The sequence below is a fragment of the Rhinatrema bivittatum genome, chromosome 15 (genome assembly GCF_901001135.1).
Source record: "Rhinatrema bivittatum chromosome 15, aRhiBiv1.1, whole genome shotgun sequence".
Taxonomy (NCBI): domain Eukaryota; kingdom Metazoa; phylum Chordata; class Amphibia; order Gymnophiona; family Rhinatrematidae; genus Rhinatrema; species Rhinatrema bivittatum.
Window position 1 is genome coordinate 33,252,950 of NC_042629.1, and position 26,289 is coordinate 33,279,238.

Below are 26,289 nucleotides of genomic sequence, written 5' to 3' on the forward strand. Positions count from 1 at the left end.
CAATACAATTCAGAAAACCCTGCTCCTCGGACCACCTCAACAGCTACCTCACAAAGGAACTCTCTCATTTCGACCTTTCTAACGCAGACGCAGCCATCACATCCTGGATTAATGTCACCACAAAAGTCGCTGATCAAACCTGTCCTTTGTCCAAAGTCCTAAGCCCCTCATCTCTTAACAGAAAACCTTGGTTCACCTCAGATCTTAAGGCCCTTAAACAAGACCTCAGAAAGAAAGAACACATTTGGCGCAAAAACCCGTCTACTGCTTCTTTAACTGCCTACAAATCTCTACTCAACGCTTATAGGATCGCCATCCTCAGAACGAAAAAAAGACTTCTTCGCTAAAATAATCCATTTTATCTTTGACTCGAAAGCCCTATTCGCATATGTCTCTGCGCTCACCAAACCATCTCCCCCCACCATTCTGGATGAGTCAGCGCTCAACAAAGCCACAGAACTATCAATATACTTTGGGAGAAAAATCTCCAACCTTACCGCCTCACTCTCCATTCCCTTGGCAACACCCCCACCCAGCGCCCTCCCCACCCCGCTTCAATATAACGCAACGCTCGAAGCTTTCGAACCAACATCTTCGCTGGAGATAGAAAGTATCCTCAAAAAAATGAAACCAGCCTCACACCCTTTAGACCCAATACCGACTAACCTTCTCTTTAACATTCCAAACACCATTTCAAAGCCAATTTCTGACATCATCAACCTCTCCTTAACTCAAGGACTTGTACCAGATCAATTAAAGCTCGCCATTCTTAAACCCATCCTAAAAAAAACCCAACCTGCCTCCCACGGACCTAGCCAACTTCCGCCCAATAGCTAACCTTCCCTTGATTGCTAAAATCATGGAAAAAATTGTTAACAAACAGCTACCGGAATACCTTGAAGAACATAACATCCTCTCCCCTCTCAATATGGATTTCGTAAGACTCAGCACAGAGACTCTACTTATATCCCTTGCAGATACCATCCTTACAAACATGGAAAAAGGACAAACCTACCTTCTTGCGCTACTCGATCTTTCTGCTGCGTTTGATACGGTGAACCATGCGATCCTCTTAGAAAGATTAAGAGACATAGGCATCAAGGGAACGGCGCTGAGGTGGTTCAGATCATTGTTGTCTAACAGACGCTTCAAAGTCAGGATTAACACTAAAGAATCCCCGCCCTGTCTGTTCTAACCTGGGAGTCCCCCCAAGGATCCTCTCTCACCCACAGTCTTCAATATTTACCTGTTACTCCTCTGCCACCTACTTACAAAGCTTAAACTATCCCATTTTCTGTACGCGGACGACGTCCAAATTCTCATCCCGATCACAGAGTCTATACCAAAAACCTTTAACTAGTGGAACAACTGCCTTCAAGCAATCAACCACTTCCTTGCCACGCTTAACCTGGTCTTGAACACTCAAACGGAAATTCTAATCATCTCACAAGATGGTCTCGCAAATCAGCCGATCTTGCCGGCCTCCTCCCACTCAGCCAACGTTACTTTCAATAACACTCCATCTGTGAGAGACTTAGGCGTAATCTTGGATAAACAGTTTAATCTAAAGAATTTTGTGAACACGACCACTAAGGACTGCTTCTTTAAACTGCAAGTCCTAAGAAACCTAAAACCACTACTTCACTTCCAGGACTTTAGATTAGTGCTGCAATCTATCATCATGTCAAAATTGGACTACTGCAACTCCCTTCTTCTCAGCCTCCCAGCCAACTCCATAAAGCCCCTTCAAAAGGTTCAGAATTCCGCAGCCAGAATCCTTACCAACATCAAAAAAAGGGAACATATCACCCCCACCCTTCAGAGCCTCCACTGGCTACCTATTAAAAACAGGATACTCTTCAAAGTCCTCACGATCATTCATAAAGCTAAAAATAACCTCACATCTCTCCGCATTTCTACCCAACTAAGACCTCACACTTCCTCTAGTCTATCAGGAGTGCCTACAAGGACACCCTGTATGCCCCTCAAGCGAAAACTTTCCTCAGAAAACGCGCCATTTCGACAGCAGGACCCCATCAATGGAATGCACTGCCCCTGGACCTCAGACAAGAAGCTTGCCCATCTGCTTTCAAAAAGAAACTTAAAACATGGCTATTCAGCCAAGCCTTCCCGGACACGTAATCTTCTTCACTTGCAACCTCTCGCTCTCAAGCAATCTTTCCATGCGGACACCTTGTCTAGTTTACTATCCCTAATGTTTTATACAGTTATCATCTCATCCTGAGTTGATTAGCATTGAATTATCTAATAAGGTTTATGTGATGTTATGACCCATTTTACTGTTAATAACCACCTATGTTCTCTGTATCGCCCTGGGCGAATGTTGTTGTTTCATTGTAAACCGTTGTGATATGTATATTTTACAGGAACATCGGTATAGAAAAGCTATAAAATAAATAAACAAATTGCACTAACCACGTCCTCTAGCAACAAATTCCAGAGCTTAATTGTGTGTTAAGTGAAAAAGAATTTTCTCCAATTAGTTTTAAATGTGCTACATGCTAACTTCATGGAGTGCCCCCTAGTCCTATTATCCAAAAGAGTAAATAATCAATTCACATCTACCCATTCTAGACCTCTCATGATTTTAAAGACCTCTATCATATCCCCCCTCAGCCGTCTCTTCTCCAAGCTGAACAGCCCTAATCTCTTTAGCCTTTCCTCAAAGGGGAGCTGTTCCATCCCTTTATCATTTTGGTTGCCCTTCTCTGTAACTTCTCCATCGCAACTATATCATTTTTGAGATGCGGCGACCAGAATTGTACACAGTATTCAAGGTGCATTCTCTCCATGGAGTGATACAGAGGCATTGTGACATTTTCCATTTTATTCACCATTCCCTTCCTAATAGTTCCTAACATTGTTTGCTTTTTTGATCATCACAGCACACTGAGATAATGATTTCAATATATTATCCACTATGACAGCTAGATCTTTTTCCTGGGTGGTAGCTCCTAATAAGGAACCTAACACTGTGTAACTACAGCGCAAAAGGTTTGCTCACCTCTGCTCTTAAATAATGATAAAATCCATCCCTTCTTTTCTAAGCATGCTACCAAAACACTCTTCCACTTATCTCCCACACACATTATTGCAAATGGCTCTTCACAGGCCTCAGGCTGAACCAGCTTTCTCCACTGCAGTCCTTGAAGGTCACTATGACCATGTAACAAGTCTCTACGTTGGCTCCCCCTCCCGCATACACGTCAAGTTCTTTACTAGCCTACAAATGCATTAAATCAGCATGCTCCTCATTATCCATCTCCTCTTCCCTCTCTCTGCACCCTTCCTTGTGAACTCTGTTCATCGGGCAAGTTGCTCGTCTGTCCCCTTCTCAAACACCAACTCCGCGCTTCCCACTTTGCTGTGCTGTATGCATGGAACAGACTTCTTGAGTCAATGCATCATGCCCTCTCTCTGGCCACAGTCAAATCCAGGTAAAATAACTTAGCCTTTTAAAAGTTGAGTTTCAATCCTATCCACTTCTCCTTAATAAATACACTTCCCATAGACTCTTGTTTGTCAGGTAGGTTTGTTTTGGCTAGATTGTAATGAAGCAATGGACTGTCTCTTATGCATATCTGTGCAGTGTCTGATGTTTTAGAAATGAGAAATAGTCACATACAAGTGCAGATCACATAGGCCTAGCTGTGAAAAAGCCTTGTTTTTGTGGTTGCTCAATTAGGGAAAAAGTAATATTTTGTTATGTAACTAAAAACATTTTCAGTAATAATGGCCTTTATAGCTTCCTGGACCACAGAAAGCTTGTGAGATAAAAAAGGTGCAAAACAGATGAGACACCTTACGGGAACAAGCAAGATAAGAATGCATCCTAGGCAACAGTGACATATTTGTTTAGTTTAATTTATTGTGATTAGCCATCTTTTTTAAATAGATTCACTCAAGGTGGGGTACGGCAGTTTAAAAACATAGGAGGCTTGCAATATCATTACAGTGGTTAAGGGTTTCAGTAAAAAATAATAAAGGTATATAGGCACTAAATTCAGCACAGAGATAAAACATTAGAACATGATAAATAAAACCAACACATACAATAATATTTGTGCAAAGAAAAAGTAAACAAATATTAGTACAAATAAGACATGTAAAATAAATAGTATCTGCACAGTAGATTGCCAAGCAATCTGGCAGGTCACACTCCAGGTGTGTACAGCTTGTGCAACATCCATTAAAAGCCTGCCAAAAAAAAGCTTGGCTTTCACCTACTGCCTGAACTGGAGGCAGTTTTGGGTCAGGAGTGAGTTCCAGAGGGAAGGGACTACTCCTGAGAGAAATGCCGATGGGTATCGGAGTGCTTTATTTCCTTTGATGATCGAGTGATTATGGAGGCTCCTTGAAATTACCTTAGAGGTCTTGAAAGTGTATTGAGGGGGAGCCTACTTTTCATATAACTCAAACCATTTCCTCTTAGGCCTTTGAAAGTTAAGCAGAGGGTTTTAAAAGGGGCCCTGTAGAGCACTGGTACCAGTGAAGGTCTTGCCGAATGGATGCGATGTGTTCATGCCGCTTGAGGTCTTCTAACCGGCGTGCTGCAATATTCTAAATCAGCTAAAGATGATGTCGATGTTTTGTCTTCAGACTGCTGTACAGCGTGTTACATTAGCCCATCCTCAAAGTTATCACAGCATGAGCTATTGTGGTCAAGCTTGCTTTCTCAATGTATGACTAAAGATTGCATAATCAAAGATGATACAAGCATCTTTTACAAGGGTAACATGGACCGTGACAAGTCCAGCAGGATCCCAAATTTTAAGTAATGCTCTAGTCCAGGGGTGGGCAAGTCCGGTCCTCGAGGGCTGCAAACCAGTCGGGTTTTCAGGATACCCTAATGAATATGCATGAAATAGATTTGCATACAACTGAGGCAGTGTGTATGCATGTCTCTCATGCATATTCATTAAGGATATCCTGAAAACCCGACTGGTTTGCAGCCCTCGAGGACCGGAATTGCCCATCCCTGCTCTAGTCAATGGTAAGAAAGATCATGAAGAAATTACATAATAAGAAAAATACATGTATGTAGATAATCAATATGATGTCAGAGACTGATGACAATCTGAGAAAGGTATTCCAAAGAATAAAGCAGTTGCTTACCTGTAACAGATGTTCTAAGGACAGCAGGATGTTCATCCTCACACATGGGTGACATCATCAGATGCAGAAAACTTGTTAAAGTTTCTAGAACTTTTTCATTAGGCACACTGAGCATGCCCAGCATGCCCTATACCACACATCCATGCAGGGTCCCTCTCCAGTCTTGAATCATAGAATTATAATTAAAATAAAAAAATAGGAGAAACCCAACTCCACAGGGTGGTGGGCAGGTTTTGTGAGAACTAACATCCTGCTGTCCTCAGAAAACAGATAAGCAACTCTGCTTTCTCCGAGGACAAGCAGAACATTAGTCCTCACACATGGGTGAATCCAGAGCTAAAGGCTGCTCCCCATCAAAAAAGGGGACCAACAGACACCCAACCAGGTGCCAATGAGCACAACACCACCGGCGCTGTTGGTAATAGAGGGAGAGACAGCCTGAACCCAAACAACGGGCCCTAGAATTGGGGTCTACATCTCAAACAGGTTCCAAAGGACAGACAGGCCAAACTATCGCATCAGTCATCCCTATCCAGACAGTAATGAGATGTGAATGTGTGGAGAGAACTCCACATCGCAGCCTTGCAGATCTCCTCCACGGGAGCTGCTCACAAGTGAGCCACCAACACTGTCATGGCTCTGACAGAATGAGCCTTGACATGACCCCCCAAGATGCAGTCCTGCCTGGGCATAACAGAAGGAGATGCAAGCTGCTAGCCAATTGGATAGTGTCTGTTTGGCAATACCCAAATCGCCAAAAACCCTGACTAGGAGACACTACAATAAGGCTACAGAGAGGGACCTGGCGACAGGACAATGAAGAAATACCCACAAAAAACGTGAGAAAAAGCAAGTTTTCCGCAAGACCAAAAAAACAAAAAGTGAACTCGCTCACACCACGAGGCTTACTGCTCAGCGGAAAAGAAGAGACTGGAGAGGGACCCCATGTGGACATGTGGTATAGAGTATTTTCAGTTTGCCTAGTCAAAGTTCTAGAAATTTTGAAATAAGATTTCTGCATTGGGGCTCCATCTGATGATATCACCCATGTGTGAGGACTACCATCCTGCTTGTCCTTGGAGAATAGATAATGAGACATCAAATGAGTTTTAGACAGTGCCTTTTTATTGGATTTATTTAATATATTTGTGAAAGATGTTTGGGAGCTCTGCTCTTCAACAGGGCAATGAAGCTTCACTGACTTGATAAAGGGAGTGCAGTTTTGAAAGTTAGCTACAAGTATATTGGGGGTAACCTGCAAAGCATTTTATGTGCTTAGAACCTGGTTTTCTGCACGTAAATGGCTCTTCTAAAACTGATCCAGGCTCGGCGTGTGTCCATTTTTACACAGACTTTTACATGCACTGAGAGGTGTGCCGGGGACTGGAGTAAGGGATAGAGTAAGTACGTGTGCCTGCTTTTTGGATTTTAAAAGCGTCCGCATGTAAATTACGCCCTCTGAAGAGGTGGTGGAACTTTACATATGTACTTGGCCTGTCATGCATGTAAATTCACTTTGAAAATACAGTGCTATCATGTGACCTGTTTGAAAATTATCTGCCCTCCCTATTTTAGTCCCCCCCAAAAAAATAAATAGCATCACCTGCAATTTATTTCTGGACCTTTACATTATTCTTTTGAACCTCACATGCCTCTCCTTCATAGGCAGTACAAGTGGTACAGTATATTTTCTTTATGGGCCTTTAAAAGCTTTCACAACCTATAAAGACTCCTGTTTTTCTCCATGATCACTACAGCTACTAGAACTTTTAATGCATACGTTGTACGGGGCTTTTTTTTAATCTCTCTTACAGCTCATCAGCAGTCTCCACTGTCCCCATCCCCTCCCCTGACTGCCTGGGCAGTGCGCAAGACTGTCCCCCCCACCCCCCTAGCTGGCCCCAAGACTGTAGGGGCGCCTCCTCTGAAAAGCACCACCAGTGCTGCTGGCTAGCTGTTAGGGATTGCCCTTGTAGTGGCAGCCGCCTTCTCTCCTTCCCAGGTAAGGCAGGCAGCCTTTGCAAAGTTATCCATACTTTTAGGAGCAAGCAAGTCTTGACCTCAGGTTTACAGCCATTTGTTGTTTCCAAGTTAGATTATTGTAATCTGCATATTTAGGTTTACCATATAAATGCTTTCATAGGTTGCACCATGTATAAAATGCAGCAGCGAGAATTTAAGCAGGCTATGGGAGTAGGGAATACATTTTGCAGCAATTACGTTGGCTCCCTATTTATAGGACCCAGTTTAAAATTTTAATTCTTCCTTTTAAAATTGAGCAGGAGCTATCCCCAGAATATTTAATGGAGAAACTAACCACATAGGAGTCCCTATGTAACTTGTGTTCCGCTTAAGGTGGTTTTATTTGCTGTTCTAGCTTTGAATTGATGGTACGTTAAATGAGATAAGAAATAAGGCATTTTCAGTAAGAGCACCCTCTCCACAGATTAATCTATCTAGGGAAGGTCACCTCTGTGGGATTATAAGACCTTGCAGAAGAGATGGCTGTTCATGAAAGCAGTTTATTAATTGGGTGACACCAGATACAAAGAGCAGGATTTGTATTGGAGCAAAATATGAAATATATTTTGCAGGAACAATATGCAACTGTTTTATTGTATGATAAATAAAGGAGTAATTTTGAGAGGAGTTACACATATAAATGTAATATACTATCGTAGCAATTTTCAAAAGCCATTTACTCAAGTAAAGAGCACTTATATGCAAATATCCTATAGGCAATTCAATGGCATATATTGTAGCAATTTTCAAAAGCCCACCTACACAGGTAGTGCACTTACAACTGAAAAAACACACAATTTTAAGCATGTAAATGCTTTTTAAAAATCAGGCCCATAATGTTGCACATTATGGGCAAAATTTGTTCTGACTGCGTGATTAAAAAAAAATGTAAATGTGAAAATAGAATACCACTTGGCTCATATTAAAATAAAATCCTAACACCACCTGAAAAACATGTATCTAGACCAGAAATGCAGGGAAAGGAATGCGAACGATCTAACACCTGTCTTCACATGGACACAACAGGACAGCACTGGACTGTGTAACATGTTAGCGAACAGCACCCAGCTTTCATGCAGGAGGGTAAGCAAGAAAAGATTTCATCTCTATATTAAAGAAAGGCAAGCAAAAGCTACAACCTCCGTTACTGGATCTTCTGCCTCTTCCTCCTCCTGTTCAAGGGATTTTTTTTTTTTTGATTTTTTTTTAGGAAAAAAGGCAAGAAAATGTCAGCATGATGCAAAATTAGCCATAAGCAATTGATCAACAGAAAACAAAAAAAATCAGTGTTAAATTCTGCTGCAAGATGCAGCAAGCTTTCATTGATGCCATTTCACCCCAGGTCAACCAAATAGGCTGATCCAGTTCTGGTTCTGCCCCACTGCATGCAGGGAGTTGCAGTGCTGTCTACGGGAAATCAATGGAATAACCAAAACTACAACTCAGTGCATGAATGGGACAAAACGAGGACTGGATCAGCTTGTTCGGTTGACTTGAGTGAGTTGGCAACCCTAGTGCCAGTTGAGTGCAATCTGAGCAGCAGGTTGGAAAATGTAGGCTCTCAAAATTGAACATGACAAAAGCATGCAAGAAGCTATCAATATATTGAGTAGCATTCAACAAAATTATATTTTTCTGCCTTCAGTAGAATGACATATCTTGCTCCGTCCCAGTGAGTAAACATTTGCAAAAGCCAAAAGGGAAAGGACAGTCATGCACAGTCAAAGGCATGAGTGTTGTGCATCTATGCAGTCCTGGGGTGGGGGGGTCACAGATTTAAATCACAGCACAGCCAGCCTCGGTGCCAGCTGTAGGTGGTTGAAAGATAGGCCTACAATTAGAAAGGCCTACAATTAGAAATGCAAGCAAGGCAAATACTTCCAGCAGCTTCCTGATAAATTCAGCACCAGCTGCACACACTGACATCGTGTGGTTAGTCCAAGGACTGGTGGACCTTTCTTGGTTTACAATGACTGCCCTGCTGCTGGGAACATTTCCTCAGCTCCTGACTCTATCCCAAGGTATTTCATTAAAGGAAAAAAAAACTCATTCTAGTGAATAACTGCAAGGTAGGTTATTTTCATCGATATTATCACTTTAAAAAGAATCATCTCCTCCTACTCACACACTATTATGCTGTAACTATGCAACCAATCCAAAAAGATTTGGAAGTTTCAACATTTTCTGTAATAACCTGTAATGTACTTGTATATTTGGGTAACATAAGCCCTAGCTCTTTTTGCACAGAGCTCTCGAAAGCTAATCACAAAAGTATTAAGCATGTCCAACAAAATGGTCTCCCCTACAATCTATATGATGTTTCTTTCACCATTCTCTGTATAATCCAGCTAACACCAAGGATCATTTTGTTTGCTAGTAATATCATAATCTCACTTCAATATACTGTGTTGAAACAGAAAAAATGATGAGATAAGAAACCATAAGACCCAATATACTTGCTGTAAAAGCAAGTTTGCTTACTGTAAATGGTGTTTCCATTGTGTGGGTGTGACCAGAGTAGGCGGAGTTTTTTTAAAATTAGTGACAGAGTTTTGAGTCTGTATGGCTGCACGGTCGGCTTCCCACGCAATTCCGTTTTCTCCTCAGTCTTTGTAGCCAAGCGAAGTGTATGGTAAAAGGAGTTGAGTAGTATTAGACTGTCTAGGGAGGTGGGAGGGATCGCATGGCTAATTCATCCTGTATTCTATGGAAACACCGTTTGCTTACTGTAAACTTGCTTTCCCCCCCGTTGATAGCAGGGCTGAATTAGCCATGCTGTCTGGGAGTCCCAAGCTCCTGGGTTGTATCCAAGTAGTATGGCTTTTAAGTTCAGGACACCAACCCTTTTGCAGAGTAGACAGTCTCATCGATTATCAAGGGTAGACAAGACTGCGGAACCCAGTGTTGCATCTGAAGATGCTTGTTTTTCAATAAAATAGTGCAATGAGAAGGTATGAAGGGAAGACCAAGTTGCCGCTTTGCATATGTGAAGTAGCAGAACCTTTCGGAAGTGGGCAACAGAGGCTGCTGTGGCGCGTATCTGGTGCGCTTTAAGCTTGTTGTTTAATTTAGTGGCAAAAAACGCAAAGAGCAAATGTTGCGAACCTATCAAAACTTAACAGTATAAACACAAAAGATGTCGCCAAACAACCATATATCATTATCCCCATTTGCCAAATCAATTATGTTTCTCAAACTAATATTTTAGCAAAGTCCAACAAACGGATAAAATATTTTGAGAGAAAACAGGACTGCATCAGCAAGCCATTGTCGACGTGCTCAGGGAAACCTCACAAATTCAAGCAACACCGGAGGGTGTGATTACAATACAACAGGCTGCAAATGATTGAAAAGACCGGACGGCTCGGTGAAGTTTCCCCGAGCACGTCGACAATGGCTTGCTAATGCAGTCCTGTTTTCTCTCAAAATATTTTATCCGTTTGTTGGACTTTGCTAAAATATTAGTTTGAGAAACATAATTGATTTGGCAAACGGGGATAATGATATATGGTTGTTTGGCAACACCTTGTGTGTTTATACTGTTTAATTTAGTGGAACATTTGTTATAACAGAATTCAATGCATTGGGATAGCCAACCCGCTATGGTTCTTTTCGAGACAGGTTGGCTCGGGTAATTCGGATTGAAGGAGAGGAATAGGTGAGAAGGTCTGGATGGAGAAGGAGTTCTCCGTTTATAATAAGCCAATGCTTTTTTACAGTCTAGCAAGTGTAGAAGTTTGTCTCGGTCATTGTGATGAGGTTTAGGTTTGAAGATTGGTAGAGTAATGGTCTGATTAATGTGAAATGCTGATACCTCCTTGGGGAGGAAGGCAGGATGAGGCCGAAGAGTGACCTTGTTGTGGTAAAATTCTAAATAAGGTGAATAGGGAACCAAGGCTTGCAGCTCACTGACAGGTTGGTGGGAGAAAGCCACCATCGAATGTCTGTGCGCATCGGTGCGATAAGTCTTATCCTGGAGGAGAGGGGTTGCAGGAACTGTGACCATTGAGTTTTGAGGCCCCATTGTAAACGGCGCAATTGTAGTCTCATGTAGGGAACCACATGGATAGCTGCCGCCATGTGACCTAATAGTTGGAGGACTTGACGTGCCGATGCCTGAGATTGATTGCATAGCCTTTGTGCTAGGTATTTGATGTGACAAATGACCCGACATTCCTGAGTGTGTAGAAGGAGCTTTAAGTATATGTTTTGTCTTTTCTGTCTTCTTTAGGCATTGTTCCTGCCCCCAAAGCAGCAACTGCTTCAAAGAAAGCGTCGTATGCGTCGGGGTTTGAGCCTGGAGTGAGGAAAGCGTCGTGTCCTTCGTCCGTTTTCCTTGCGAAGATGTGTCGTGCGCCGATGTGCCATGCTTCGGATTAGTTGAAACCTTTCGGCGCCCTGTATGCTTTGCTTCGTTGTGTGTAGATATTTTTGGATGCTTTGACTTGGCATGCTCTGATGTCTTCGATGCCAAGGAGCAGGGGTCAACAGGAAGAGGTCCCTATGTCCCGATCGGTTCATGAGGGGGTTTGAGAGTCGAGGCCTCAACTCTTTTCCCCAGCTCTGGTGGTTTTGTCAAACCTGGCCATGGCGCTCTGACCGGTGCTATGGTGGTCCCCCAGCTCCAACGAAGTGGCTCTCTTGGACGGCATCTTCTTGTGTTTTTTCGCTGATCCCGGCGAAGACTGGGTCGAAGGTGCCCGTAAACGTGCTATTTTTTCCGCGTGTTGCCTCTGGGCCCGGGGGAGGACATACGAACACAGTCTCAACATGAGGCTTGGTCGTGGTCCGGGCCCAGGCATATATAACAGTAGTTCTGTCCATTTGTTATGAACATAACTTTTCCGGAATTGGCAGTATTTTAAATCTGACGGCTTAGGAGCCATCACTGCCAAAAAAAGGTCTGAAAAGATTTGAAAAAAAAAAAAAAAAAAAAATCAAAAAACAGACGAGGAGAGAGAAAAAAAAAAACCCGCGTGCTATTGGCTCGTGGAAAAAAAAAAAAAAAAAGACTGAGGAGAAAACGGAATCACACGGGAAGACAACCGCACAGCCGCACAGAGTTAAAACTGTCACTAAGAAAAACTCCGCCTACTCTGGTCGCGTGCACGCTCCCAGACAGCAGGGCTGAATTAGCCATGCTATCGATTGGAAAATGCCAAAGGCGCATACAATAGTAAAAATTACTATTTCAAGGGGTTTAAACTGTCATATGTCCCGCCATAGTAGCTGGATGGCAGATCAAAGGTAGTGATCACACAAAGTCTTTGAAAGTGGGAAATAACTGGGGTTTGATTACAAGGTTCTGCTTATGCTGCTTACACCACTGATCTGAAGTGTGTCAGGGTGCATGTAGACTCAATTTGCTGGCACATTGCATTTGAAAAATAATCGCCTTGCTTTATACAGGCTTCAAAATGCACACAGACCCTGCTAGTTAGATGCTTCATTTGTTTTGTTCAGCTCAGTGGTTTTAGAGTGTGCTACGTGATTTTTAGCACAAACTAAAGCATACACCCAAACCATTTCGAGCACGCTAAATACAAAAATAAAAGTGAAATGAGAAACAAAATAAAGGGGGGGGGGAGGGGTTTCCCCCTGCAGGTCCCTATGTCCAAGCGCAAATATACCCCTATAGTCTTTGGGAAGGATAGGCTGTGTATACAGACAACAAAGAGGAACAGAAAGGCAGAATTACGTGTTTCTCTGCAGGTTCCTCGGTGGAATTCGCCACCACATCATCTTCATGGTCTTCCACGAGAGGCTTGCTTTCTTCAATTAAGAGAGATTTGTCACTGTCCTGGCAATGAGAGGAAAGAGAAGTGTTCATTTAAAATGGGAAAGCTTGTATAAAGCAGCTGCGCCCAAAGGCCACAGTACGCTGTCTGCAATATTCAGTACAGCAGATCCCAAGCAGCCAGCAACAGAGTGACTGAGGGAGAACTCCAGAATTTGGAGAAAAACAGAGATTGTAGTAGGGAATCTCCAACAGTCAACACCTAGCTGCCCAATTTAAGGCCCAGCATTGTAGGTTTCCAAAAGAAACCCTTGGTGTGTGGCCCCTGTTTGAGGAGCTAAGTGAGTTGAGAGCAGATATAAAATAGGGGGAGGGGGGAAATACCAATGCCAAAGCATCTTATTTTCAAAGCAGATGTTCAATATAGATGAAATTTTGTCTCTCAAACTATATAAAGCCATTTTTGACTGTGTCAAATTGTTCTTTTGACTGCAAACAGGAGGAGAATATTTTTTTCTTACATAAATTAAACCAGCATAACAAATACATTCCATAAACAGGAGGCTGAGTGTAGGACTCAACATGGAGATGTTCCTCCATGCCCATCAGACCTGGATTTCCTAGGCTTCTGCCTACAGTGGCAAAACTGCATGCATAAACTTATTATAAGTCATCAAACGTTGGTGCAGATATGAACCACAGGGCCCTGTTGCATTAGAAAGCAGAATTACGCATCGCATTAAGGGAAGTAGAGGTTTGCCTTCTTGGCAGTCTGCATGGGGGACAGTAGTACCCAAAAGACCTAGGGGTTGCAAAACTCCAAAACTGGCACTGCTCGCCAACATTCTCATAAAGTTATAAAAAGAGCATCAGTTAAGCGATTCCAGGGCTCCGTGAAAGTGCCAATATGAATAGATTGCACCTAAGGGTTTTCCTTTCCTGTGAATGGGAAGTGCATTTACTGCATCACTAACATGCCCTTCAAATTTTGATCTGTGCAAACAGAGGGTTGGAAAGTATGGTAGGACCCCACTTTTGGGGCTTTTCAGTTCACAAGCAATCTATTCAAAATTCAGCTACATGACCTATCCTTCAATATAACAATGGCCATTTAACAAGTTGTTACACCTGGCTCCTAGCCATGGCTGCATATGGTACAAGCTTCTTTTACTTGCCTACAAAGGCATTTACTTTGTAACTTCCCATTATCTATCTTCTCTTCCCTCTCCCTTCACCCTTCCTCATGAGCTCCATTCAGAGCAAGTCACTCTCTGTGCCCTTCTCTCCTCCACCGCCAACTCCTGACCCCGCACCTTCCACCTTGTTGCGGCGTACGCCTGGAATAGACTTTCTTGAACTGGTGCATCAGGTTTCATCTCTGGCCATATTCAACTCCAGTTTAAAAAAAAACAAAAAACACACCACACAAAAAAACCCCCAAAACTCATCTTTTTGAAGCTGCTTCTAAATCCTATTCATGTCTGTACAATAAATGCACTTCCCACAGTCTCGTTTGTCACGTGTTTGTCTTAAACTAGACTGTAAGCTCCATGGAGCAGGGACTCTCTTATGTGTACTGCACAGCGCTGCATACATCTAATAGCACTTCTGAAATGATAAATAGCAATAGTCAAAGTCTTTCAGTGACAGATTCAGATACTATATTCAAATTGGTTAAGCAAATATACCCATGGTGAATTTGTGTTTTTTGAAAGTCACCAGCAGAATACGATCAATGTACAAAGAATGATTAGGACTGCTCTGATAAATTCCATGCATAGCAGCCTGGGGAGTCCTGGAAGTAGTAGGTCTTTATCCAATATTTTTTTTTTTTTTGGTATAATTTTGTCAAGCAGGTGTGTGTTGGCATGTACCGGGCACATAAACTGTATGGAAATTATAAAATGCTAATATCTTTTTCAATGTTCCTGATTCTGGTATGAAATTAGGATTGGCTAACTGAAGGGGATGACACACATTTCCTCTCTGCTCACTTTGTCCTATGCTGGCTATACTGAATTTGAAAGCAATTGAAGGGTACCTTTTAAACATGTTTCTTTCCCACCATTACATTATCCTCCCAATAGAGGCATTTCAGCAAAACACAGCTATGCTGGGGTCCATTTTGGTCTTAGATGTTTTTGGGATTACTGCCTCAATTCATCATGTTGCTGTTATTTGAGTTAGCTTGAGGCTGATGAAACATGGGCTACCATATTGTATATTTGGTGTTTTGGCACTGATGTGTTCATACAGGTTTTGCAATTTTCTGCAGACTGGCCATCACAGGGAAAAGCCAGCAGCTGTATGCTTTGAATCCAAGTCCAATAAATCTTTTCATTCTGAGTTGCACAGGAGCAGAAGACACTGCCCCAACAGTCATCTTAATTTACATTATTTATTTATACACCGCAATATCCAATGTGGCGTACAAAATAAAACATTCATAATAAAAATTAAAAAGCAATAAAACACATTCATAATCTAACTATAATAAAGAGGAAAGTCGTCCTGTACCTGCATCGCTATTATGCAAATTGAGCTCTGTACCTCTCTCTCCCTGTACTCTCCAGCTTCACCCCTCTTTCTCTCTCTCTCTCGATTGTCCAATACACACTCTATCCCTTTTTCCCCACCCTTATTTCTCACTGTACTCTCCATCTCCGCCCCGCTGTCTCAGAATTCTCCAATCCACTCTCTACCAAGGCCCTCGGTCTCCTGCAGTTGTGCACCTGCTACAAGGGCCACAAAATTTGGCCCTTGCCAGGGAATTGGCTAGAACTGAGCAAACTGTCACAGGAGACCAAAAGCAATGCAGAACAGTGCATTTATTCTCGCCCGCCTCAGAGAAAATTGGTGGTAGTGAATGATACATTAACCCTCTCCTGCCCATCCACCCACCCCAGAAGGGACATACTGAAGGCAGTGCACAATGCAATCTTTCCTCCCACCTGACGGATCCCACTCACAGGCTATCAGCCAAGGGGAGGAGGAGAATGGCTGCCTTGCAGCACCTCCGGCGCGTCCTCCCGCCTCCTCTGCTGGGATCTGAAGGGCACGCTTAGAACCCTGTGGTTCAAAGCACAACCCTCGGACCTGGCAGGGGAAGAGGGAGGATATGCTGGAGGCACTGCAAGACTGCTGTCTTTCTCTTCCTCTTGTTTTGCCAATAGTAGCTCATGAGTGAAGAGGTCTGGGGTGGAGTGAGTGAATCAGGGGGTGGGGGAACAAGCGAGTGAAACAGGTAAGTGAGGGGTTTGTGGCATGGAGGGGGAAGGAGTGAACTTAGGGCCAATGAGGAGTTTGTGGGAGGGTAGTGAACCAAGGTGAGTGAGGGATTGGGGGTGGGGGGGTTGGGGAGAGGAGTTCATGGCGGAGGGAGGGAACCAGGGTGAGTGAAATCATGTGGGGGGAAGTGAATGAACCAGAGGAAGTGAAGGTAACAGGGTAAGTGAGGGGCTCATGGAGTGGGGGAAAGGAGTAAACCAGAGTGAATAAGGGATTTGTGAGGAAAGGTAGTGAATCAGAGTGAATGAGAGGTTTGGAAGTGGGGAGTAAACCAGTGTGAGTGAAGGGTTCATGGGGGAACCAGGGTGAGTAAGGGGATTGGTGGGAGGAGGACGAGGATGAATGAAGGGATCAAAAGGGATGATAAAGGAAAGAGGGAATGGGAGTACAATTCTATTACCATAGCTCTCAATTGCGCACTTCCTACACTTCACGGTATTTCCCTATCCTTAGTCGGGCTTTAACTACTAATAAAACATAATAAGACCAAAAACAAAAATAAAGAGCACAAAAATCAAACAAGGGGAGTAATGTTACAGAGAAAAGTCCGCATCATACTAAAAGCCCTGTTGAAGGGCCTGATTGTGGCTTTGGATTTAGAGTCTTTGCCCTCCTGTCTCACAAAAACAAAACAACTTCAGTTTCAGGTAATAAAAGGCTTCATTACGTCAGCTTTTCCTGCTGGCCAGTAATGAGACCCGCATAAGCATGGTCTTCATAATTAGCTACACTGGATGCCAGACTGGTGGCTGTCACCGATTACCTTGTAATGTAACTAACTGTCATAGCGCCATTTGTCACTGATTCCTGCAATGTTTCCGGGGCATTATTACTTCATAGGCTGACTGCATCCTCTTTTGCACTTCATTTCTGTCATGGATAATTGGGCTGAGCGTACCTACCTTGGAGCCAAAAGGTGATGAGAGGCCTAGGAATGAATAGATTTCGTTCCCTTCTTTGGCATTGAAAAATGAGTCAAAGTCCTTGAAGAATAAACAAAAAGAAATAAATTAGCATGGAGAATTCTCAGTTGTAAGAACAGCATGCTTCTAGCAACACTTTCAAAACCCCACTACTTTCCTTGCTGTGGAAAGAATTCACGTGGCAAGAATTTATAACCAATAAGACCCTTCCTATAGATAATACATAAAAATAGCCATCTTAAGGTTGCACTTTTCTGGCTTCTGTTGCAAGCTGGAGGCATTTCTCTTGGTTTTGTATATATGTAAACCCACCTTCCTAATTCTTACTGGACAAGGCACCGCTGGACCATGGTACGACCCATGGCGCTTCCTGGGGTTCTTTCAGCAGGGGAGAAGTGATGCTTTGAAGTATTGCTACATTCAGTCTTAAAATAATGATATTCCACATCAGAAGAAACTCTAAACAGAAGGCATGGAGGTAACCTACATGGAGTGGCAGTTATAACCCTGAACAACTTGCTGGGCAGACTGGATGGACAATTTGAGTCTCTCTGCCATCATTTACGTGATTCCAAAATAAATCAAGTTTACTGGTGAATAACTTGGTGAATGATGTCAAACTATTATATTTGGTGGCTCATGGGATGCTCCCGTGAGTCACCGCACTCACCCCTAGCGCTGCCATAGGCCTCCTGGTGTGCCTCCTGATGCCTCCTGTTGTGGTAGTGTCCCACCATTACGGAACACCACCGACCATCGCAGACACTGCCATCCAGCCAGGCCAGTGCCTCTCTGCACAGGCACGCACATGTGCACATATAATATGCACGCCATGGCAGGAAACCTGGAACGGCATCTCCTGACGACATCAACCTCCTGGCCTATAGAAGCTAAAGCCCTGCAGCAGTTCCTCACCTCAGCAATGGGTCTTCTACTCCTGAAGTAATGCATGTTGATTCCTGACTCCTAGCTACATTCCTGGTTCCTGTGCCTTGCCTTTTTTTCATCCCTCGTCATCCAGACTTGTCTTACCCTATTTGTCTTGTCCAGTGTGTCTCCATCCACCCTTCGCTTGACTCTTCAGATCTTGACCCCTTACCTGGACCTGACCATGATTGCCTGCCACCTAGATCAAACTCCTTGCCTGGTCCTGACCAGTTAGTCTGCTGCCTGCCCTGACCCCAGTCATTTCCACCACCCTAAGTCCTGCCAACCACCAGAAGCCAAGGGCTCAACATGCGGGGGAGGTGGCTGGTAAAGTTGAAGCACCAGACTGACCCGCTACAGGGTGCATTCGCCAGCTGTTGGGTCGCCCTCAAGGCTGCAACACACATACCCACTACCCTTCACACAAGCTTCCAAAAAAACCCACACACTTTCTTGATATATAGTTATCTTCATAAAGCACATTTACAAAGTCATATGCACAGACTAGAGACATGCAAAGGCCTCCCTTGACTAGCTATCCCTTCAGGGATCCATCCTCAACTAACTTGGACTCCCCTTGAACCTGAATATTCTTGACTCCTTTCCATGGGGTATATTAATTATTGTGTCTATGCTTTTAATAGTTAGTAAGGTAGTTCATAAACAGAAGTTAGTGTGCTAAACTTTCAAAAGGGAAACTTTGATAAAATGAGAAAAAGAAACTGAAAGGAGCTGCTACAAAGGTAGAAAGTGTGCAAGAGGCATGGACATTTTAAAAAAATACCATCCTAGAAGCACAGTCCAGATGTATTCCACACATTAAGAAAGGTGGAAGGAAGACAAAACAATTACCAGCATGGTTAAAAGGTGAGGTGAAAGAGGCTATTTTATCCAAAAGACTTCATTCAAAAATTGGAAGAAGGATCCAACAGAAGAAAATAGGATAAAGCATAAGCATTGTCAAGTTAAATGTAAGACATAGATAAGACAGGCTAAGAGAGAATTTGAAAAGAAGTGGGCTGTAGAAGCAAAAACTCACAGTAAAAACTTTAAAAAATATATCTGAAGCAGAAAGCCTGCAAAAGAGTCAGTTGGACCGTTAGATGATCGAGGGCTTAAAGGGGCACTTAGAGAAGATAAAGCCATCGAGGAAAGATTAAATGATTTCTTTGCTTTGGTGTTTACTGAACAGGATGTTGGGGAGATACCCATTCCGGAGAAGGTTTTCATGGGTAATGATTCAGACGAACTGAACCAAATCACAGTAAACCTAGAAGATGTGGTAGGCCTGACTGACAAACTGAAGAGTAGTAAATCACCTGGACCGGATGGTATGCACCGCAGTGTTATGAGGGAACTAAAAAATGAAATTTCAGATCTATTGGTAAAAATTTGTAACCTATCATTAAAATCATCCATTGTACCTGAAGACTGGAGGATAGCTTTTGTAACTCCAATACGTAAAAAGGGCTCCAGGGGCGATCTGGGAAACTACAGACCAGTTAGCCTGACTTCAGTGCCAGGAAAGATACTGGAAAGCGTTCTAAAGATCAAAATCACAGAACATATAGAAAGACATGGTTTAATGGAACAAAGTCAGCATGGCTTTACCCACGGCAAGTCTTGTCTCACAAATCTGCTCCACTTTTTTGAAGGAGTTAATAAACATGTGGATAAAGGTGAACTGGTAGATGTAGTGTATTTGGATTTTCAGAAGGCATTTGACAAAGTTCCTCATGAGAGGCTTCTAGGAAAAGTAAAAAAAAGTCATGGGATAGGTGGCGATGTCCTTTCGTGGATTACAAATTGGTTAAAAGACAGGAAACAGTAGGATTAAATGGAAAATTTTCCTCAATGAAAGGGGGTGGGCAGTGGAGTGCCTCAGGGATCTGTATTGGGACCTGTGCTTTTCAATATATTATAAATGATCTGGAAAGGAATACGATGAGTGAAGTAATCAAATTTGCAGTTGATGCAAAATTATTCAGAGTAAAATCACAAGCAGATTGTGATAAATTGCAGGAGAACCTTGTGAGACTGGAAAATTGGGTATCCAAATGGCAGATTAAATTTAATGTGGATAAGTGCAAGGTGATGCATATAGGGAAAAATAACCTATGCTGTAGTTACACGATGTTAGGTTCCATATTAGGAGCTACCACCCAGGAAAGAGATCTAGGCATCAATATGGATAACACATTGAAATCATCTGTTCAGTGTGCTGCAGCAGTCAAAAAAGCAAACAGAATGTTAGGAATTATTAGGAAGGGAATGGTGAATACAATGAAAGATGTCATAATGCCTCTGTATTGCTCCATAGTGAGACTGCACCTTGAATACTGTGTACAATTCTGGTCGTTGCATCTCAAAAAGGATATAGTTGCGATGGAGAAGGTACAAAGAAGGGCGACCAAAATGATAAAGGGGATGGAACAGCTCCCCTATGAGGAAAGACTAAAGAGGTTAGGACTGTTCAGCTTGGAGAAGAGACGGCTGAGGGGGGATATGATAGAGGTGTTTAAAATCATGAGAGGTCTAGCACAGGTAAATGTGAATCGGTTATTTACTCTTTCGAATAATAGAAGGACTAGGGGGCACTCTATGAAGTTAGCATGTAGCACATTTAAAACTAATCTGAGAAAGTTATTTTTCACCCAATGCACAAGTAAGCTCTAGAATTTGTTGCCAAGGGATATGGTTAGTGCAGCTAGTGTAGCTGGGTTTAAAAAAGGTTTGGATAAGTTCTTGGTGGAGAAATCCATTACCTATTAATCAAGTTGACTTAGAAAATAGTCATTGCTATTACTAGCATCAGTAGCATGGGATAGACTTGGTTTGTGGGTACTTGCCAGGTACTTTATAGCCTGGATTAGCCACTATTGGAAACAGAATGCTGGGTTTGATGGACCCTTGACCTGACCCAGTATGGCATGTTCTCATGTTTATGTGACTCTCCTCTCCTGAGATGCAGAACCACTGCACAATTCACAGGTAGGACACCTGGCCAAGAGGCTTATTCCTCCCGGTCTTAAATTCTCCTCCTACTCAGTTTGATCTGGACAGATATTGACTGGTGAAAGTCGTGTTGCTCTCTTCCATTTGGCCTACAGGCCTTCCAAAGTTTAAAACATTGGAACTCACACTGATCCCTAGTTTCCCTACAGCTTCCACAAATAAAAGATAAATCCCCAGGTCAAAGAGACTCCTATGCTCTCTTTCCAGGAATTCCTTCAAGATTCCTCCTCGAACCCCCTCATGGGCTGCTCCGGAAAACCTACTTCTTGACCAACCCCTCTTGGAACCATTGGCTCTAACCTTAAAGAGCACTAGAACATTTTGAACATCTGCTTTCATAGTTTCTCTAACTCCCAAGGGACCATCCAGGTGTGTGTGTGTGGATATCTTTAATAACTCATTCTCTTCCTCTTGTCACATGCGCCCCCTGGTGGACATATGGTAGACTGCTAAGGAACATTTGGGTCTCTTACATGTGTCTTAGATTTTTATATTGTGGGACTTCTCCCATCTTGATTTTAATATTTATGGGCCTGGACCTGAGCTATATGCTGAGCTCTTCTTGCTCTGTAGTTGGAGGGTGCTACAGTTTATCAAGGAAAGATTTAAAACAAGAGAAATTAATAAAGCTGATAAAATGAAAACTAAAATATTAACAAAGAGCCAAATTCCTTACAAGCACATGGAATTAGTGAATACAGATACATTCATTCTGAGGTTAGTATGGTGTGGACTTTCAAACTGCATTAGGTATGGTAAGAAAGGTAATACCAATTTGATGTGTGATTTATAACTACTCATTGCATCTGGGTGTGAAATTAAATTTTCATTTACTTGTTAACCTAACAAGAGGTGATGGTGCAGCTAGGAAATGCTGGAAACAATATTAAAGGACAAATGGCCATCTAACAGCTTTTTGCAGACCTTGTTGAAGTCAGGAATGCCAAATGTTTAAGCATGACAGACTTAACTGGCATCTCAGAGACATGGTGGAAAGAGGATAACCAGTGGGATAGTGCTATACCAAGGTACAAATTAAATCGCAACTATAGAGAGGAGCAACTTGGTGGTGGGATGGTCCTTTATGTCCAGGATGTCAGAGTCCAACAGAATCTTGCATGAGACTAAATGCACAATTGAATCTTTATGGGTAGAAATCCCTTGTGTGTCGGGGAAGACTATAGTGATAGGGGTATACTACCGTCCACCTGGTCAAGATGGCGAGACTGACAATGAAATGCTAAGAGAAATTAGGGAAGATAACCAAACTGGTAGTGCAGTAATAATGGGAGATTTCAATTACCCCAATATTGACTGGGTAAATGTAACATCAGGACATGCTAGACAGATAAAGTTCCTGAAAGAAATAAGTGACAGTTTTATGGAGCAATTGGTTCAGGAACTGACAAGAGGGAGCAATTTTAGATCTAATTCTCAGTGGAGCACAAGATTTGGTGAGAGAGGTACCGCTGATGGGGCCGCTTGGCAATAGTGATCATAATGGGGCAGATTTTAAAACCTGTGCGCAAGCGCAGATTTGTTCGCGCAAACAAATCTACGCCCGATTTTATAACATGCACGCGCTGCTGCACGCATGTTATAAAATCCAGGGTCGGCGCACATAAGGGGGTGCACAATTGTGCAACTTGCACGCGCCGAGCCACACAGGCTGCCTCCATTCCCTCAGAGGCCGCTCCGAAATCGGAGCGGCCTCGGAGGGAACCTTTCTTCCGCTCCCCCCTACCTTCCCCCCAGCCCTAACTAGATCCCCCCCACCTTTGTTTCAGAAGTTATGCCTGCCCGAGGCAGGCGTGACTTGCACAGGCCACTGTGCCGGAGGACTCAGGACCGCCCCCGGACTGCCGCCACGCCCCTGAACCTGCCCCTTTTTCGAAGCCCCGGGACATACATGCGTCACCGAGCCTTTGCAAAATAGGCTCGGCGCGCGCAGGGGCAGATTTTCTCGGGTTACGCACGAGCCTTTGGAAATCTGCTCCATTATGAACAAATTTGAATTAATGACTAGAAGGGGGACAGTAAGTAAATCCATGGCTCTAGCACTAAACTTTCAAAAGGGAAAGTTTGATAAAACAGTTAAAAAACAAAACAAAAAAAAAGAAAAAGGTATGGCTACAAAAGTTAAGACTGTTAAAAAAAACAAACAAAAAAAAAACAAAAAAACAACCCCATCTTAGAAGCAAAGTCCAGATGTATTCCACGCATTAAAAAAGGTGAAAAAAGGTCAAACAGTTACCAGTATGACTAAAAAGGGGGATGAAAGAGGCTATTTTAGCCAAAAGATCTTCATTCAAAAATTGGAAGAAGGATCCATCAGAAGAAAATAGGATAAAGCATAAACATTGGCAAGTTAAATGTAAGACATTGATAAGACAAGGTAAAAGATAATTTGAAAAGAAGTTGGCCGTAAAGGCAAAAACAAACACTTTTTAAAATATATCCAAAGCAGAAAGCCTGTGAGGGAGTCAGTTGGACTGTTAGATGATCAAGGGATTAAAGGGGCACTTATCTTCCCTAAGGCCATCGCGGAAAGACTAAACAGATTCTTTACTTTGGTGTTTACTGAAGAGGATGTTGGGGAGATATCCATTCCAGAGATGGTTTTCAAGGGTGACAATTCAGATGAACTGAGCCAAATCATGAATATGGAAGATTTGATAGGCCAAATTGACAAACTGAAGAGTAGTAAATTACCTGGAATAAATGGTATAAATCCCAGGGTTCTGAAAAAATTTAAAAAAATGAAGTTGACCTATTTCAATTAATTTGTACTCTATCATTAAAATCATCTATTGTAACTGAAGACTGGAAGGGGTCTTATGTAACCCCAATATTTAAAAAGGACTCCAGGGGTGATCCAGGAAACTACAGACCGGTGAGCCTGACTTTGGTGCCAGGAAAAATTGTGGAAACTGTTATAAAGAATAAAAATCACAAAACACCAACGTGATATCTTTGATGAGCGGCGGTATAGAAAAACCATTAAATAAATAAATAAATAAATTTACATAGACATGGTTTAATGGAACACAGCCAGCATGGATTTACCCAAGGGAAGTCTTGCCTCACAAATCTCCTACATTTTTTTGAAGGGGTGAATAAACATGTGGACAAAGATGAACCGGTAGATGTGATGTATTTGGATTTTCAGAAAGCGTTCAAAGTCCCTCATGAGAGGCTTCTAAGAAAACTAAAGTCATCAGATAGGAGGCGATGTCCTTTTGTTGACTGCAAATGGGTTAAAAGACAAGAAACAGAGAGGAGGATTACATGGTCTGTTTTCACAGTGGAAAAAGGTAAACAGTGGAGTGCCTCAGGGATCTGTACTTGGATCGGTGCTTTTTAATATATTTATAAATGATCTGGAAAGAGGTACGACAAGTGAGGTGATCAAATTTGCAGATGACACAAAATTATGCAGAGTAGTTAAATCTCAGCTGGATTATTTTATTTATTTATTTAGGGATTTTATATACCGATTTTCTTGATACAGATCAAATCAACTCTGTTTACATAGAACGATAGTACATTAACAATAACTAGTCAAACCTCAAAAGAGGAGACAGATTGGGAGCAGAAGGTAAAAAGTTACATTATAACAAGGGTGAGTAACTTGGAATTGGAAATGAAGAGACAGAAATCAAAGTTTCAAGGTCCTCCTGCAATTTATCATAATTTTGATAAATTGCAGGAGGACCTTGTGAAACTGGAAGATTACATTTCATCTGCCATTTGAAAACCCAATGTGGACAAGTGCAAGGTGATGTATACAGGGAAAAATGATCCTTGCTGTATTTACACAATGTTAGGTTCTATCTTAGGAGTTACCACCCAGGAAAGATCTAGGCGTCATAGTGGATAATACATTGAAATCTCGGCTCAGTGTGCTGTGGCAGTCAAAAAAGCAAAACAATGTTAGGAATTATGAGGAAGGGAATGGCAAATAAAACGGTGGATGTCATAATGCCTCTGTCACTCCATGGCGAGACCACACCTTCTATACTGTGTGCAATTCTGGTCGCCACATCTCAAAAAAAGATATAGTTGCACTGGAGAAAGTGCAGAGAAGGGCGACCAAAATGATAAGGGGCATGGAACTGCTGCCCTATGAGGAAAGGCTAAAGAAGTTAGGGTTGTTCAGTTTGGAGAAGAGACGGCTGAGGGAGGATATGATAGAGGTCTACAAAATCATGACAGGACTTGAACAAGTTAATGTAAATCGGTTATTTATGCTCTCAGATAATAGAAAGACTAGGGGGCACTCCATGAAGTTAGCAAGTTAACTCATTTAAAACAAATCAAAGAAAGTTCTTTTTCACTTAGCACATAGTTAAGCTCTGGAATTCATTGCCAGAGGATGTGGTTATGGCAGTTAGTGTAACTGGGTTTAAAAAAGATTTGGATAAGTTCCTAGAGGAAAAATCTATAAACTGTGATTAATCAATTAGCAATAGTAGCTTGAGATTTATTTAATGTTTGGGTACTTGTGACTTGGATTAGCTGCTGTTGGAAACAGGATATTGGGCTAGATGGACCCTTGGTCTAACTCAGTATGGCTTATCTTATGTTCTTTGAAAGACAATGGAAAGGTAATCAGTTGCATTTAAAAAGCTTTGAAGTTTCTGGGAACTCTTATAAAAGCAGGGGGTCCCCATTGGCTGGAAGCCAGTGCTGTATTATTTGCTAGACTATACCAAAACCATGTGGATGCTACTGAAAAGGAGGATGTTAGAAATTATTTTAATTATCTTTTCTTGATCAGCCTATGGAACATTATTTCGATTTAAAATGATCAATTGTAGTCTTTTGTATCAGAGCTTGGGTAGGTGATAGTGGGAGTCAATGAGACAGGGAATCTAAAGCTGATGAGACTGATCACCCATCACCACTGCCTCTTAAAAAAAAAAAAAAAAAAAAGTGGTGTGGGATGAAGTGAGGGAGACAGAGTAAAGCAAGATAGTCAGAGAGAGAGAGAGCGAGCCATGAGGTGAGGTAGTGCTACTGAATGCCTCACCATCTCTTACTGCCTTGCTTTACTCTGTCTCCCTCACTTCCTTGTCTCTCGGTGCCTTGTCTCTGTCCGTCCTGACTTTCCAGTTCTGACCTCTCTCTGCCTGCCCTGACCCCAGACACTATCTTCTCGCTACCTGCCTCAACCCTTGGCTTGGACCTGGTCTCAGTCTTCTCACTGCCTGCCATGATCTTTGGACTGAGCTTGAATAT

At 42.4% G+C, this 26,289-nt stretch overlaps 1 protein-coding gene across 2 annotated transcripts in view; it reads right to left on the minus strand.

Moving 5' to 3' along the window:
* The window catches only part of LOC115076616 (SH3 domain-binding glutamic acid-rich-like protein), a 91,138-nt gene that overhangs the window by 26,153 nt on the left and 38,696 nt on the right, over positions 1-26,289 (minus strand). The window contains exons 3-5 of one of the 2 annotated variants that reach the window (XM_029578260.1): positions 17,086-17,166; positions 12,857-12,958; positions 8,298-8,330 (exon numbers count right to left, since the gene is read on the minus strand). In XM_029578260.1, the coding sequence (XP_029434120.1) occupies positions 8,298-8,330; positions 12,857-12,958; positions 17,086-17,166 (216 nt within the window). The remainder of the gene's footprint in view (positions 1-8,297; positions 8,331-12,856; positions 12,959-17,085; positions 17,167-26,289) is intronic. The other variant, XM_029578261.1, reaches the window with a different exon arrangement.